General features: G+C 41.1%; 1 protein-coding gene across 1 annotated transcript in view; it reads left to right on the forward strand.

Moving 5' to 3' along the window:
- Positions 1–18472, forward strand: part of ark2cb (arkadia (RNF111) C-terminal like ring finger ubiquitin ligase 2Cb) — a 61537-nt gene that overhangs the window by 22218 nt on the left and 20847 nt on the right. Inside the window, exon 7 of the mRNA XM_060931819.1 lies at positions 15921–16024. Within this exon, the coding sequence (XP_060787802.1) occupies positions 15921–16024 (104 nt within the window). The remainder of the gene's footprint in view (positions 1–15920; positions 16025–18472) is intronic.

The following is an 18472-nucleotide window of genomic DNA, read 5'->3' on the forward strand; positions in this document are numbered from 1 at the left end:
TCACAGATAATGTTCTCTGGAAATATTCCTGAGCCCATTTTGTGATTTCCAATACAGAAGCATGCCTGTATGTGATGCAGTGCCTTCTAAGGGCCCGAAGATCACGGGCACCCAGTATGGTTTTCCGACCTTGACCCTTACGCACAGAGATTCTTCCAGATTCTCTGAATCTTTTGATGATATTATCAAGTTTCAAGTTTATTTGTACAGCGCTTTTAACAATAAACATTGTCGCAAAGCAGCTTTACAGAATTTGAACGACTTAAAACATGAGCTAATTTTATCCCTAATCTATCCCCAATGAGCAAGCCTGTGGCGACGGTGGCAAGGAAAAACTCCCTCAGACGACATGAGGAAGAAACCTCGAGAGGAACCAGACTCAAAAGGGAACCCATCCTCATTTGGGCAACAACAGACAGCCTGACTATAATATTAACAGTTTTAACAGATATAACCCTCAACTGTCCTCATGGGGCCGTCCTTCACAGGAGTGGGGCGATAAAACTCCGACCAGACACAGGGCACCAGGATGGATCAAGCAGGTCCGAGGGGCAGAAGAGGCCAGCATCTCAATCCCAGGATCAACATGTAACTCAGAGGGACAGATGGGGGGGAAGAGAGAGAGAGAAAGAAAACACGTTGTTAGGTATGCCCTAAAAATGACAAGTATTAAATCTGTGTGGTAGGCTCGCAGAGACGAGAGTCTTTACATCAGGCATAACACACAACAATGGCATGTTAATATGGTAAAAAATATATCATGACCTGCTCTGGCTGGATGCTTGATTGGGTGATGGGAGCACACTCCTCAGCAATGATGAGATGCAGATGGGACCCTTAGGCCTGGCCAAGACAATTCAGTTACATTTCACCGGGTCTGGGACATGCGACAGAATGTCTGACGGCCGATTCCCTGCAGGCTACGATAGCCAGTCGAGGTCCCCACCGTCTCCACCAAAAGATTTCCTGTTGACTCCATGTAACTCAGAGGGACAGATTTGGGGGGGGGGGGTGTGTGTGTAAGAAAACACAGGTGGTTAGGTATGCCCAATGTCACCTGAATAAGTAGGAACAGTATACATATTGCACCGAGTACAAGCAGGGACTCCGGCAACTAACTATGACAGCATAACTAAAAGGAGAGAGCCAGAAGGTAACACAGGCATGAGGGAGCCCCGGGACATAAAGCAGCCAGCCACTACACCGTCAACAAACTCGAGTGAGCAAGCGAGTGGGGACTGACAGCATCCATACATCCCATTTTACCAAAACACTCTATGTCTGAGGACCCTCCAGATCTACTCCTTTACCTCATAAACACCATTAACAAAAGGCTTGACTAAACAGATATGTTTTCAGCCTAGACTTAAATGCTGAGACTGTGTCTGATTCCCGAACATTACTTGGAAGGCTGTTCCATAACAGTGGGGCTATGTAAGAAAAGGCTCTGCCCCCTGATGTAGCCTTCACTATACGAGGTACCAGCAGATAGCCTGCACCTTTTGATCTAAGTAGGCGTGGCGGGTCATAGAGGAGCAGAAGTTCACTCAGGTACTGTGGTGCGAGACCATTTAGTGCTTTAAAGGTCAATAGTAGTATTTTATAATCAATACGAAATTTGATTGGGAGCCAATGCAGTGTGGATAAGACAGGCGTGATGTGGTCATATTTTCTAGTTCTAGTAAGGACTCTTGCTGCGGCATTTTGAACTAACTGGAGCTTGTTTATGCACTTATTGGAACATCCAGACAGTAAGGCATTACAATAATCCAACCTGGAGGTAACGAAAGCATGGACTAGTTTTTCTGCATCGTGCAATGACATTAAATTTCTTATCTTTGCAATATTTCTGAGATGAAAGAAAGCTATCCGGGTGATGTTATCATTGTGAGTTTCGAATGAAAGACTGGGGTCAATAATCACTCCGAGGTCTTTTACTGCTGCACGTGAAGAAACAGAAAGGCCATCCAGAGTTACTGTGTAATCAGAAAACTTACTTCTAGCTGTATGTGGTCCTAGCACAAGTACTTCAGTCTTGTCAGAGTTAAGCAGAAGGAAATTTATAAGCATCCAGTGTCTAATGTCCTTAACACATTCCTCAATTTTATTAAGCTGGTGTCTCTCATCAGGTTTTGCAGAGACATACAACTGTGTGTCATCAGCATAACAGTGGAAACTAATACAATGTTTACGAATAATATCGCCCAGAGGTAACATATATAGAGAAAAAAGCAGTGGACCCAAGACAGAACCTTGTGGAACACCAAACTTTACCTCGGTACGTCTAGAAATATCACCATTTATATCAACATACTGATAACGATCAGTTAGATAAGACCTGAGCCAGGAGAGGGCCATTCCCTTAACTCCCACAACATTTTCTAGTCTATCCAGAAGAATGGAATGATCAATGGTATCAAATGCTGCACTAAGGTCAAGCAACACAACTAGCGAGACACAGCCCTGATCAGACGCCAACAGTAGGTCGTTTACTACTTTAACCAGTGCTGTCTCTGTGCTATGATGAGGTCTAAATCCTGACTGATACATTTCATGGATGTTATTCCTATGTAAATATGAGCATAACTGCTGTGCCACAGCTTTTTCAAGGATCTTGGAGATAAAGGGGAGGTTTGATATTGGCCGATAATTGGACAGCTGACAGGGATCAAGGTCAGGTTTTTTAATCAGGGGTTTGATAACTGCTAGTTTAAAGGATTTGGGTACATAGCCAATCATAAGAGAAGAATTTATTATTTTTAGAAGCGGTTCAATTACTCCAGGCATTATCTGTTTGAATAGATGTGTCGGTAAGGGATCTAGTACGCAAGTTGAGGCTTTTGATGTAGAGATTAATGAAAGTAATTCAGTTTCTTCTAGGGGAGTAAAACATTCTAACTGATGATCTGATACAGTTATATTGTTAACTACAAGGTCACTTTCATTGTCTAACCTTAAATTAGTAGTTTGAATTTTTTTGTCGGATATTCTCAATTTTGTCATTAAAAAAATTCATGAAGTCGTTGCTACTACATACTGCAGGTGTGCATGTGTTGATAGTGGACTTATTCCTGGTTAATTTTGCTACTGTATTAAATAGGAATCTAGGATTATTTTTGTTATCTTCTATTAGGGAGGAGAAATATGTTGATCTCGCAGCACTAAGAGCTTTTCTATACTTCAGGAAGCTCTCCTTCCAAGCTAATTTGAACACTACCAATTTTGTTTGACGCCATTTACGTTCCAATTTTCGAGTGGTCTGTTTTAATGTGCGAGTGTCATCATTATACCAGGGTGCTAATTTTTTGTCTCTGACCATTTTCCTTTTTAGAGGAGCTACATTATCTAAAGTATGGCGGAATGTTGACTCTAAGCATTCAGTTGCCTGATCAAGTTCTGCAGGGGCTGACAGTGACCCAATCAAAGTTGACAGCTCTGGGAGATCATTTATAAAGCTCTGTGCAGTAGTTGACGTGAAAGTATGTTTAATACAGTAGCGTGGTGAGGTGCATATATTATTACTCAGACATATTTTGAATGAGATGAGACAATGATCTGAGATAACTTCAGACTGTGGAAGTATGACTATATTGTCTACGTTTAATCTGAATGTTAGTATTAGATCAAGGGTGTGACCACCATTATGGGTCGGTCCTATGACATTCTGCTTAATCCCGACTGAATCTAAGATGGACACAAACGCTGTTTTTAAAGGGTCTTCTGGGTTATCGAAGTGAATATTAAAATCTCCGACAACTAAAGCTTTGTCTAAGGAAATAACCAAATCTGAGATAAAATCTGCAAATTCAGAAAGAAACTCAGAATATGGCCCCAGGGGCCTGTAAATAATAAGCAATGGAATTAACTGGGTAGACTTATTTTTCGAGGCTACATACATTATATTAGTATGAAGAACTTCAAATGTATTAAATTTATAACCAGGTTTGTGTGTTACACCTAGATAATCGTTATAAATAACCGCGACGCCTCCTCCTCTGCCAGTTAGACGAGGCTGGTGTATATAACTGTATCCAGGAGGACTCGCTTCATTTAATGCTATATATTCATTTGGCTTAATCCATGTTTCTGTTAAACACAGTACATTAAACTCCTGATCAGTAATGAGTTCATTAACCATTAGCGCTTTAGATGTAAGAGATCTAATATTTAATAGCCCCACCTTTAGATCAAAGGTGCTGGCAGCAGCTGTACAGTCAGTCTGATCTAATTTTATATTGATTAGGTTACTGGAACAAACTCTCTGAAAATTTCTACCTTTTTGTTGAGCTCGGGGAACAGACACAGTCTCGATGTGGTGGGCCCTGAGTGACGACTCTGTGCAGCTAGCAGACAGTCGGTTTAGCCTGTTCGTCTGCTCCCTGGCCTTGGCTCTGGATTGTCAGAAATTAACTAGGCCTGTTCTGAGACTATGACCTATGCTGCAGGAAATGAGAGCAGCACCTTCCCGAGTGGGATGGATACCATCCCGCCCTAACAGGCCAGCAGTGCCCTCAAAATTAGCCCAATTATCTATAAAGCCCACACTGTTTTCAGAGCACCACCTGGACAGCCAGCAGTTCAGCGACCATAACCTGCTGTAAGCTACATCGCCACGCCGCATTGGGATGGGGCCAGAGCATACTACAGCATCGGACATCGCCTTCGCTAATTTAAACACCTCTACAAAGTTACTCTTAGTAACCTCAGACTGACGAAGGCGTATATCATTAGCTCCTGCATGGATAACTATCTTTGAGAACCTGTGCTTGCCTAGGACCCTAAGATTACCTGCTATGTCCAGCGCCCTGGCTCCCGGTATACACCTGACTAAAGCTGCTGGTGCACCTAAAGGCTGAGCTAATTTCACGTGCCGTATGATGGAGTCCCCTATAACCAGAGCTCTTTCAGGTTTCTCAGTGGGTGCATCACTAAGGAGAGCAAACCTGTTCGACACATGACGCGGAGAGGAGTGGTGCTCCCGTGGGCGAGCCTCAGCGGTAGCTTTGGCTCTACGCTTATGCCGCCGAGCCGTCACCCATTCGCCCCACTGTAAGGGCTCTAATGCCGGAGTTGGGGGATTGCTAACTCCACCTAGGGCGTCCAGACTTTCCCTAACAGAAACTACACTGTTCTCACGCTCACTAACCTGCTCTAAAGCCTGGACACGCGCTTCTAGCACTGAAATCTTCTCCGTCAGAGAGCTAACTAATCTGCACTTATCACAAGTAAAGCTAATAGAGCTATCGCTAGTGACGGAGGAAGAATGACTAAACATCCTGCACTCAGCACACTGAACAGGCTGAAGGTGTGCCATGATGAAAAGATTCACGTACCTTAAATGAAGATCTGTTGATATTAAAGCAGATCAGATGGCCTCCGCTTGTGGACTTTACACAGGAGGAGAGAAAAAGAAAGCTTCCGGTCTCGGCGTTCTTCTGAAAAAAGAAAGAGAAAAAACCGGGAAAAAAACCGGAAAAAGGAAAGCGAAAGTGAAAAGTACACTTTTTTTTATATTATGCACTGTAGATGATGATATGTTCAAACTCTTTGCAATTTTACACTGTCGAACTCCTTTCTGATATTGCTCCACTATTTGTTGGCGCAGAATTAGGGGGATTGGTGATCCTCTTCCCATCTTTACTTCTGAGAGCCACTGCCACTCCAAGATGCTCTTTTTATACCCAGTCATGTTAATGACCTATTGCCAGTTGACCTAATGAGTTGCAATTTGGTCCTCCAACTGTTCCTTTTTTGTCCCTGTAACTTTTCCAGCCTCTTATTGTCCCTGTCCCAACTTTTTTGAGATGTTTTGCTGTCATGAAATTTCAAATGAGCCAATATTTGACATGAAATTTCAAAATGTCTCACTTTCGACATTTGATATGTTGTCTATGTTCTATTGTGAATACAATATCAGTTTTTGAGATTTGTAAATTATTGCATTCAGTTTTTATTTACAATTTACTTTGTCCCAACTTTTTTGGAATCAGGGATCTATCTATCTATCTATCTATCTATCTATCTATCTATCTATCTATCTATCTATCTATCTATCTATCTATCTATCTATCTATCTATAGTCCCCTCCAAAAGTATTGGAACGGCAAGGTCAATTCCTTTGTTTTTTTTTTTTTTTGTACACTGAAGACATTTGGGTTTCAGATCAAAAGATGAATATGAGACAAAAGTTCAGAATTCCAGCTTTTATTTCATGGTATTTACATCTAGATGTGTTAAACAACTCAGGACAGAGCACCTTTTCTTTGAACCCACCCACTTTTCAAGTGAGCAAAAGTATTGGAACCTGTGACTGATGGGTGTTTCTAGTTGCTCAGGTGTTGCCTTTTAGATTGATTGCTGAAACTTTAAATAGTTCTTGTTTTTGGCTTTGGGTTTCACCTGTGAAAACTGTATTTGCTGCTAAGCAAACATGAAAACCAGAGAGCTGTCAATGGGAGAAAAGCAAACCATTTTGAAGCTGAGAGAAGAGGGAAAATCGATCAGAGCTATTGCACAAACATTGGGCATAGCTAGTACAACAATTTGGAATGTACTGAAAAAGAAAGAAACTACTGGTGTACTGAGCAACAAACATCGAACAGGTCGGCCAAGGGTAACAACAGCAGTTGATGTCAGAAACATTGTGAGAGCTGTGAAGAAACACCCAAAGACAACAGTCAGTGACATCACTGCCAAACTCCACAGGGCAGGGGTGAAGGTATCACAATCCACTGTTCGAAGAAGACTTTGAGAGAAGAAATATAGAGGCCATACCACAAGATGCAAACCACTCATCAGCAAAAAGAATCAGAAGGCTAGATTGGATTTTGCAAAGAAGTTCAGAGATCAGCCACAAAAGTTTTGGGACAAAGTTTTATGGACTGATGAGACCAAGATTAACCTCTACCAAAGTGATGGAAAGGCCAAAGTATGGAGAAAGAAAGGATCTGCTTATGATCCAAAACATACAAGCTCATCTGTGAAGCATGGTGGAGGTAATGTCATGGCTTGGGCTTGCATGGCTGCTTCTGGAACGGGCTCACTAGTCTCTATTGATGATGTAACTCATGATGGTTGCAGCAGAATGAATTCTGAAGTCTACAAAACCATTTTGTCTGGCAATTTACAGAAAAATGCATCCAAACTAATTGGGAGAAGCTTCATCATGCAACAAGACAATGACCCAAAACACACTGCCAACACAACAAAGGACTTCATCAGGGGGAAAAACTGGAAGGTCTTGGACTGGCTAAGTCAATCACCGGACCTTAACCCAATAGAGCATGCATTTTACCTCCTGAAGAGGAGACTGAAGGGAGAAACCCCCAGAAACAAACAACAACTGAAAGAGGCTGCAGTAAAGGCCTGGAACAGCATTTCAAATGAAGAATGCAACAGCCTGGTGAAGTCAATGGGTCGCAGGCTCAATGCAGTTATTGCAAGTAAGGGTTATGCCACCAAATATTAAATGTTATTCACTTTAAGTTAATTTAATAATGTCTGTTCCAATACTTTTGCTCACTTGAAAAGTGGGTGGGTTCAAAGAAAAGGTGCCCTGTCCTGAGTTGTTTAACACATCTAGATGTAAATACCATGAAATAAAAGCTGGAATTCTGAACTTTTGTCTCATATTCATCTTTTGATCTGAAACCCAAATGTCTTCAGTGTACAAAAAAAAACCCACAAAGGAATTGACCTTGCCATTCCAATACTTTTGGAGTGGACTCTATCTATCTATCTATCTATCTATCTATCTATCTATCTATCTATCTATCTATCTATCTATCTATCTATCTATCTATCTATCTATCTATCTATCTATCTATCTATCTATCAGCGTCTGCTGTGGCTGATGAGTCCAATGTTTGAGAGACAAACTCTGCCACAGGTTTTGCAAACGTTAGTTGGTCCTTGATGAGATGCTGGGTGGTGCTCTTTTCGTCTCTGCCTTTTTTCAGCTGCATCAAGCTTGATTGCCTCTTCACCTTTCTTGAGCTGATGGTGTAAGATACTTTTCCGTCTGGTGCGATTGCTTGCAGCATCTTCCCAATTCTCTGTGTTGATGTTCAGGGCTTTCATATCACATTTCCATGCATCTATGAAACACAGCTGGGGCGGCCAACAGTTTACCAGAGGACAGTTCTCCATACAGGATGTCCTTAGGAATGTGTCCATCTTGCATATGGCAGACGTGGCCCAACCAGCGCAGTCTGCGTTGTCTCAACAGTGTACAGATGGAGGGTAGACCAGTACGAGAGAGGACCTCAGTGTTTGTGACTTTGTCATGCCAAGGATGTGACGTAGGTAGCAGAAGTGGAAGGTATTCAGCTTACACTCCTGCTTGGAGTATGTGGTCCAAGACTTGCTGCCATACAAGAGTGTGTTTACTAACACTTGCGCTGTATACAGCTGCTTTAATTTTGATAGTGAACTTGGGGTTTTCCCAGGCATGAGTTGTGAGTCTAGAAAGGGAAGTTGCTGCCTTTCTGATGCGCTTATTAAGCTCTGTATCGAGGGAAAGATTATCACAGATGGTAGAACCCAAGTATGTGGATTGGTGAACAACAACAACAAGCTGGTAGTTGTCGATAGTAATCACTGGTAGTGAAGTCATGCCCTGGCTTAGGATCTTTGTCTTTTTCAGACTGATAGTAAGGCTGAACTCTTTACAGACCTCTGAGAAGCGATCCATAAGTGAGTTCTTCCTCACTGTGGGTAGTGACATCATCTGCAAAGAGCAGTTCCTTTATCAGCACTCTGCGTGCTTTGGTTTTAGCCTTAAGCCTAGTGATGTTGAAAAGGTGATCGTCAGATCTGGTGTGAAGGTAAATGCCTTTGGTAGAGGTGCCAAAGGTGTGCCTCAGGAGCATGGAAAGAAAACGCCAAAGAGGGTTGGGGCAAGGACACATCCTTGTTTGACGCCACTATGAATTTCAAAGGGTTCTGATGAACTGCCGTCATACTGGACTGTTGCTTTCATGTCACTGTGAAATAATCTAATGATGCTGTGCAGCTTTGGTGGACATCCAGTTTTGAGGAGGATTTGAAAGAGGCCATCTCTGCTTGCCAAGTCAAAAGCTTTGGTAAGGTCAATGAAGGCGACACGCAAGGCAACAACAAGGGTTGGTGTTGTTCCCTGCACTTCTCTTGGAGTTGATGAAATGAGAAGATCATGTCTACAGTAGCTCTACACCCACATTGGGATTCAGGGTAGATTCGTTCAGCCAACTTTTGGAGGCGCACTAGCACCACGCGTGCAAAGAGTTTCCCGGTGACACTCAGAAGGGAGAGGCCCCTATAGTTGTTGCAGTCACTTTTGTCTCCTTTGTTTTTGTACAGTGTAACAGTCTTGGCATATCTCATATCTTGGGGCATGGCTCCATCTTTCCAGCATTGACAAAGCAGTTTGAATAGGGGCTGCAGTAGTGTGGTCTTACAGCACTTAATCAGGTCTGGTGGAATTTCATCATTTCTGGGGGCTTTGCCTATAGGTATACTATCAATAGCTTGGCTGAGTTCAGCCAATGTTGGCTCTACGTCAAGCTCAACCATAGTAGGTAGACATTCAATGGTATTTAGTGCTGGGTTAGTGACCTTGTTCTTTCTGGAGTACAGTTCAGAGTAAGCTCTACCTATTTCTCCATCTGCTTTCCTCTGTCTGTAATGACTTCTCTGCTGGACGACTTAAGTGGTGATGTTTTACTCTGAGTGGGTCCGAGGGCCTTCTTGATCCCATCATACATCCCTGTAATGTTTCCTGTTGCAGCTGCTGTTTCGATGTCCACGCTGAGCTGTTGCCAGTACTCATTAGCACAACGCTTGGCAGCCTGTTGAACTTTACTCCTCGTAGTTCTGAGTGGAGCACAGAAGCACAGCAGGCCAGAACTGAGTTCTCAGAAACTTTTATTTTTTACTGTATATGTGGCTTTTAAGCTCATTCATTCTCTCACACGCACACGCACATGCATTCTGGTCGGGAGAGAGCTCCCTTCCTCTGCTCTCTCTCTCCTTTTACAGGGCGCGGTCACTGGGGAAGACACACAAACACAGGTTAATTTACGTCAGGTGCAGTGATTCTGCCACTTACCTTCCCTGACTCCGCCCTCCATTCACAGACCAACGCTTGACCACGCCCCCGCTGCCACAGGTATGAAGATGAACGCGCCTTACGATAATCAAGTCTAGTTAGTGCCAATACTTAGAGCGAGGATGGCACCAAGAGACTTTATGCTGGGGCTTTGTCTTGGGAATACGAGTTGGTTACACAAAGGCCATGGTAGGAGCAAAACTCCAACAGACGCTGTCCGTTCTCATTGATCATACCAATACTGAACTGACCTAAGTATGAGGGCCATGAATCGTGGTCCGCTCCTACTCTAGCATTGAAGTTGCCCGAGAGGAGGAGCTGGTCTCAGCTTGGGATATTACTGATCACAGTTTCAAGCTGTTCGTAGAACAGATCTTTGATCTCCATAGATGAGGATAGTGTAGGGGCATATATGCTAACAAGAATAACTGGACCAGCGGTAGTGTGGAGGTGGAGCATGAGAAGTCAGTCCAATCCATTGCCACCTGGTTCACCCATTTTTAAGAAGTAATGCCTAACCATGAATCCGACTCCACATACAGAAAGCTCCTCAGAACTCCATCCTTGCCAGAAGAAGGTATAATCCTTTTCCTTCAGTGAACCAGCACCAGCCAACCGTGTTTCCTGCAAAACAGCGATGTCAACCTGAAGTCTTCTCAGTTCATCATTGATGATGGCTGTTTTGCGTACATCATTTATGTCCTGTAGGTTTTTGTTGAGTCCAGTCATCATGGTGTGTACATTCCAGCAACCTAGCTTGAGAGCTAGTTTTTTAATGGTAACTTGTTTTATCTTCTTATTCATGCTCATGATGAGTGTATGTGAACTTCTGACCACAACTGTGTGTGTGTGTGTGTGTGTGTGTGTGTGTGTGTGTGTGTGTGTGTGTGTGTGTGTGTCCTTTAGAGCACAAACTGAGCCAGCTTTTCTGGGGAAAAAAGTCACCCCTCTCTTCCACCGTTCTGGCTGTCCCTCTATACAGACATTGATTTCGGCTCTGTTGCTACCAATCATTCCAGCTCAGAGGCGGAATGACACAGACTCCCCATTCTGTATTCGGATTTTTTATACAAAACAGAAGGTGGAAAAAAGCTGTAAGAATTATGCCTTGAACAGGCTGTGTAAAAGGGGTCTCTCAGAAGTAAAGATGGAGAAGTGTTCACCACTCTGTGAAAGACTGTGTGGGAAAATAGTGCAACAGTTGAAGAATAACATTCCTCAATGTCAAATTGCAAAGAATTTGGGGATCACATCATCTACAGTAGATAATATAATTTCTCCAGATTCTCTGAATCTTTTAATCTCTGTATGCAAGGGACAAAGCCAAAACCCAACATAGGATGTCTGTGATCTTTGGGCTTTCAGGCAACACTGCATTAAAAACAGACATGATTCTATAGTGGAAATCACTGCATGGGCTCAGGAACACTTCTGAAAACCATCATCTGTGAACACAGTTCATCAGTGCATCCACAAATGCAAGTTAAGACCATATATAAACAATATCCAGAAACACTGCTGTCTTCTCTGGGTCTGAGCTCATTTACGATGCGCTGAGGCAAAGTGGAAAACTATTCTCTGGTTTGGCAAATTGAAATTTCACATTCTTTTTGGAAATCATGGACACCGCATCCTCTGGGCTAAAGAGGAGAGGGACCATCCAGCATATTATCAGTGCACAGTTCAAAAGTCAGCATCTTTCATGGTATGGGGGGCATTAGTGCACATGGCATTGGTAGCTTGCACACCTGGGAAGGCACCATTAATGCTGAATTATACAGTGGTGCTTGAAAGTTTGTGAACCCTTTAGAATTTTCTATATTTCTGCATAAGTATGACCTAAAACATCATCGGATTTTCACACAAGTCCTAAAAGTAGAGAAAGAGAACCCAGTTAAACAAATGAGAAATATTATACGTGCTCATTTATTTATTCAAGAAAATGATCCAATATTACATATCTGTGAGTGGCAAAAGTATGTGAACCTTTGCTTTCAGTATCTGGTGTGACCCCCTTGTGCAGCGATAACTGCAACTAAATGTTTGCGGTAACTGTTGATCAGTCCTGCACACTGGCTTGGAGGAATTTTAGCCCATTCCTCCATACAGAACAGCTTCAACTCTGGGATGTTGGTGGGTTTCCTCACATGAACTACTCACTTCAGGTCCTTCCACAACATTTTGATTGGATTAAAGTCAGGACTTTGACTTGGCCATTCCAAAACATTAACTTTATTCTTCTTTAACCATTCTTTGGTAGAATGACTTGTGTGCTTAGGGCCGTTGTCTTGCTGCATGGCCCACCTTCTCTTGAGATTCAGTTCATGGACAGATGTCCTGACATTTTCCTTTAGAATTCGCTGGTATAATTCAGAATTCATTGTTCCATCAATGATGGCAAGCCATCCTGGCCCAGATGCAGCAAAACAGGCCCAAACCATGATACTACCACCACCATGTTTCACAGATGGGATAAGGTTCTTATGCTGGAATGCAGTGTTTTCCTTTCTCCAAACATAACGCTTCTCATTTAAACCAAAAAGTTCTATTTTGGTCTCATCCGTCCACAAAACATTTGTCCAATAGCCTTCTGGCTTGTCCACATGATCTTTAGCAGACTGTAGACAAGCAGCAATGTTCTTTTTGGAGAGCAGTGGCTTTCTCCTTGCAGCCCTGCCATGCACACCATTGTTGTTCAGTGTTTTCCTGATGGTGGACTCATGAACATTAACATTAGCCAATGTGAGAGAGGCCTTCAGTTGCTTAGAAGTTACCCTGGGGTCCTTTGTGACCTCGCCGACTATTACACGCCTTGCTCTTGGAGTGATCTTTGTTGGTCGCCCACTCCTGGGGAGGGTAACAATGGTCTTGAGTTTCCTCCATTTGTACACAGTCTGTCTGTCTGTGGATTGGTGGAGTCCAAACTCTTTAGAGATGGTTTTGTAATGTTTTCCAGCCTGATGAGCAACAGCAACACTTTTTCTGAGGTCCTCAGAAATCTCCTTTGTTCGTGCCATGATACACTTCCAAAAACATGTGTTGTGAAGATCAGACTTTGATAGATCCTTGTTCTTTAAATAAAACAGGGTGCCCACTCACACCTGATTGTCATCCCATTGATTGAAAACACCTGACTCTAATTTCACCTTCAAATTAACTGCTAATCCTAGAGGTTCACATACTTTTGCCACTCACAGATATGTAATATTGGATCATTTTCCTCAATAAATAAATGACCAAGTATAATATTTTTGTCTCATTTGTTTAACTGGGTTCTCTTTATCTACCTTTAGGACTTGTGTGAAAATCCGATGATGTTTTAGGTCATATTTATGCAGAAATATAGAAAATTCTAAAGGGTTCACAAACTTTCAAGCACCACTGTATATAGGTTTTGGAGCAATATGCTGACATCCAGACATCATCTTTTTCAGGGAAGGCCTTGCTTATTTCAGCAAGACAATGCCAGACCGTATTCTGCACGTATTACAACTGCATGGCACCGTAGTAAAATAGTCTGGCTGCTAAACTGGCCTACCTGCAGTCCAGACTTATCGCCTATTGAAAACATTTAATGCATTATGAAGTTCAAAATACAATAAAGGAGACCCCAAACTGCTGAGCAACTGAAACTGTATATCAGGCAAGAATAGGGTAACATTTCACTTTTAAAACTACAGCAATTGGTATCTTCAAAGAGGTACAGTAGATAGCAATGTACTAAGTGTGATAACTGTAATATAAATATGTGCAGAAAGTGCGGGGGGCAACACTGAATGAATATGAAAGGGGAGTGGGCTAGTGCTGGATTTGAGAGTTCAGCATGGTGATGGTGTTGTGGAAGAAACTGTTTCTGAGCCTACTGGTATAGGACCTAAGGCTCCTGTACCATCTCCCTGATGGGAAGAGGATAAACAGTCCATGGTTGGATTGTGAGGTTTTTGTGAGAAAGAGTGGAATAAAATTTCCAAATGAAGATGTGCTAAGTTTGTAGACTCTTACCCAAAAGGACAGAGTGCTATATAACAAGAAAGAGGTGCTTTAGCAAAGTATTAGTTAAGAGGTGTACAACCAGGTTATTCTTTTAAGTTTTTCTTTTTTTCCTTCCCTATATGGCTTCTGTTTGCTTTTTAGTTGAATTTTGTTGTTTATTATATCACAAAGTTGGAAAAAGATCTAACATGATTTATCTTGCAGTTTTAACAGGGTGTGTGTGTGTGTTATATCAACTGGATTAGCTATGATAAATTGTCTGGTGATACCAAATTATATTTGTATAGCATTGTATATTATACTCCAAGTATGCAAGATTAAAATGTATATTAAATGCATATTCCTTATTTTTTAGAAAAGCCCCTGAAAGTTTGCCATAAAATATATTAAAATATTTATTTAGTTATAAAGCAACATTAATAGCACACCATGTAACAGACATCAGGTAAACTTATTAAACTTCATTTTTTGTGCTTAGGCATGCACTTGGGCTCACGCACAAAAGCATGCACACTCAATCATATGAACACTGACATACATACTTGCATGCTCTTTTTGCTTTATACATCTATGAAACAGATATATAATAAACAAATAGTTTTAAAAATGTAATAAAATTAGAAGGGCAAAGTTACAGCATCACTTTCCTGAACATGCTTTTAGAGTTTATTTTGCACTAATTATTGGTTGGCTCTTTAAATTATTATAAATATACTAATCAAGGTTTACTCAACATTGATTTGGATTTCTTTTATTTCCAGTTAAAAACTTATGCTAAGGCAAACTGTCCATCAGAAATAAATAACAACATAAAAAATTGCATAGTAGCTAAAACACCAATAGACTAGCCTATTTAGTGTGAATATTAAACTGTCCTTTTCAGTCATCAATTTTGTATACATAGTCCCTGCTGAAAGTATTGGAACAGCAAGGCTTTTGTTTTTGCTATACACTGAGGACGAAAGATGAATATGAGGTCATAGATCAGAATTTCAGAACAAGCCTGGTAAAGCATCACAAAAGAAGAATGCAGCAGTTTGATAATGTCATTGGATTTCCAGCTTGATGCAGTTGTTGCAACCAAATATGAAGTGTTATTTACCTTAAGAATATCTCTTCCATTACTTTTGCTCACTTAAAAATCGAGAGGTCTAACCACAAAATGTGCCATGTTCCAAGTTGTTTAACGCATCTAGATGTAAATATTAGGAAATGAAATTTGAAATTCTGATTTGTTGTTTCATCTCAAACATGTCTTCAGTGTATAGCAAAAAAAGAAAAAAGAACTGGTGTTGCCCTTCCAATACTTTCAAAGGGGACTTGATACCCATAGTTGTTCATTGAAGCTTTTTTCTTTGACACAGCCTATAAAAGAGGAGGTAGCAGAAGTGGAGAAAGAGTCTTCACAGCCAGCTTAAAAAGTCATAAATATACAGGGCAGACTAATGATGGCTAAACCCCCAAATATGCATCTATTCATTAATTTTTCTCTTGGTGATAAAAAGCATCAGAAATAGTTCATCTTGGTGTGACTATCACACCAGATAGTCACATTGGCACTGATATCTTGATGAAGTTTCTTAACATCTTGTTGGGTTTCTATAATGCAGATCTTTCAAATATTACTTTAGCTTGCATTTTCTAGTAATTGATCTGGTCTTGATTACTGGTCTTGGAGTCTTGGTGAACACCTCTCCAAAAAGTAACTGACAGGAATTCCTGACAGGAATGCCTGTGCACTGGATTGTCATAGTGATGTGCCCATGCCTCATCCTTGTTTTATTTGTTGTTGTTTTCCATTATTGACATCCTAGTGTATATTTTTATATTTCTGTAACAGAGAAGACCACTGGAGCTAAAAATAGGAATGGATGAAGATGACCTAGACACAGATGAAAAGTGTACAATTTGCCTGTCGATGCTTGAGGATGGAGAGGATGTGAGGTAGTATGCAATTTCAAATGTTTTATTAATCAAATTTATTATATTTTCTGTCTACACTTTGATGTGTGTGTGTGTGTGTGTGTGTGTGTGTGTGTGTGTGTGTATATATATATATATATATATATATATATATACACACACACACAGTGCCTTGCAAAAGTATTCATACCCCTTGAACTTTTTCACATTTTTCCACCTTACAACCACGAACTTAAAAGTTTTTTATTGAGATTTTATGGGATAGAACAACACAGAGTAGCACATAATTGTGAAGTGAAACGAAAATGATAAATGGTCTTCAAAATTTTAAACAAATAAAAATCTGAAAAATGTGGTGTGCCATTAGTATTCAGCCCCCTGTACTCTGATACCTCTAAATACAATCCAGTGCAATCAATTGCCTTCAGAAGTCATCTGATTAGTTAATAGAGTCCTACTGTGTGTAATTTACTCTCAGCATAAATACACTTGTTCTGTGTATTTCCTCAGTGGTTTGTTAGAGAACACTGAAGAACAAACAGCATCATGAAGACCAAAGAACTCACCAGACAGGTCAGGGATAAAGTTCTGGAGAAGTTTAAAGCAGGGTTAGGTGATAAAAAAATATCCCAAGCTCTGAACATCTCAAGAAGCACTGTTCAATCCATCATTCAAAAATGGAAAAAGTATGGCACAACTGCAAACCTACCAAGACATGGCCGTCCACCTAAACTGACAGAGCGAGCAAGGAGAGCACTGGTCAGAGAAGCAGCCAAGAGGCCCATGATCACTCTGGAGGAGCTGCAGAAATCCACAGCTCAGGTGGGAAAATCTGTGCACAGGACAACTATAAGTCGTACACTCCACAAATCTGGCCTTTTTGGAAGAGTGGCAAGAAGAGAGCCATTGTTGAAAGACAGACATAAGAAGTCCCGTTTGCAGTTTTGTGAACAGCAATTTTCAAGTCTAGCCACAGATGCTCAATGGGATTTAGGTCTGGACTTTGACTGGGCCATTCTAACACATGAATATTCTTTGATCTAAACCATTCCACTGTAGCTCTGGCTGTATGTTTAGGGTCATTGTCTTGCTGGAAGGTGAATCTCCTTCCCAGTCTCAAGTCTTTTGCAGCCTCCAGCAGGTTTTCTTCCAGGATTGCCCTGTATTTAGCTCCATCCATCTTCCCATCAACTCTGACCAGCTTCCCTGTCCCTGCTGAAGAAAAGCATCCCCATAGCATGATGCTGCCACCACCATGTTTCACAGTGGGGATGGCGTGTGCAGGGTGATGAGCAATGTTAGTTTTCCGCCACACATAGCGCTTTGCATTTAGGCCAAAAAGTTCAACTTTGGTCTCATCTGACCAAAGCACCTTCTTCCACATGTTTGCTGTGTCCCCTACATGGCTTCTGGCAAACTGCAAACGGGACTTGAATGAATGAATGAATGGAAGAAGGTGCTTTGGTCAGATGAGACCAAAGTTGAATTTTTTCAACTTTGGGAAAATCTGTGCACAGGACAACTATAAGTCGGACACTCCACAAATCTGGCCTTGTGAGTGTGTGTGTGTGTATATATATATATATATATATATATATATATATATATATATCGTATTACGTCGCTCCGGAGTTTAAGTCGCATCAGCCAAAAAATGCATTATGAAGACGAAAAAAACATATATACGTCGCACCGGACTACAAGTCGCACTTTTTTGAAGGGTTATTCTATCCATAGAATCTGTGATTCTATCTGATAAGCGGCGCGTGCTGCGCGACTGCATTGTTTATTTAATAAACGAACAGCTGAGCAGTGATAACGCGCCCTTTGCCCTGTAAGTAGCCTAGTCTGATTATTTTAAATATCTACTACTATCTTTAATACTATCACTATCGTTATTACTAATAGCCTATATTATTATAACTAATATTAGTAGCCTATTACTGATGCATTAATCAGTTTGCTTTTAGAATATTTTTACCGGTAGGGCTTATTATCGCCCCATGGCTCTTTCATCTTTGTTATTAAAGCTGTAGTCATCATCGAGGAGTGTCATTCTTCATTTTTGTCGAATTTTATTTCATCAAATCAGAGGTCAAGTAGGCTAGGTATCTCCAAAGACAGGTACGGTAGTAAAAACAACCGTCTAGTGAAAAAAACCAACAACAACCGCTCAGAGAAAAAAACAGGCAGAAAGTGCGCCTGTCAGTTAACGTCATATCAGATAAAAACATTAAACGTTATTCAGACCATTAACACCACAACATCAGAGACGAAGAATAAAGTTCATCTTGGAAGGAGAGTTATTTTTAAAAATGCAAAACAAAATCATTTATAATAGCCCAGAGAAAAACTGGCTGAATATGTACCGTAACATCAAGTTATTCAATAGCCTATAGGCCTAAAATCAGGGCTTAATTTGAGCCGGAACATGACGGAACAAGATCCGTAACCTCCGTTGTCAGATCC

This window comes from Neoarius graeffei, chromosome 10 (assembly GCF_027579695.1).
Source record: "Neoarius graeffei isolate fNeoGra1 chromosome 10, fNeoGra1.pri, whole genome shotgun sequence".
NCBI lineage: Eukaryota > Metazoa > Chordata > Actinopteri > Siluriformes > Ariidae > Neoarius > Neoarius graeffei.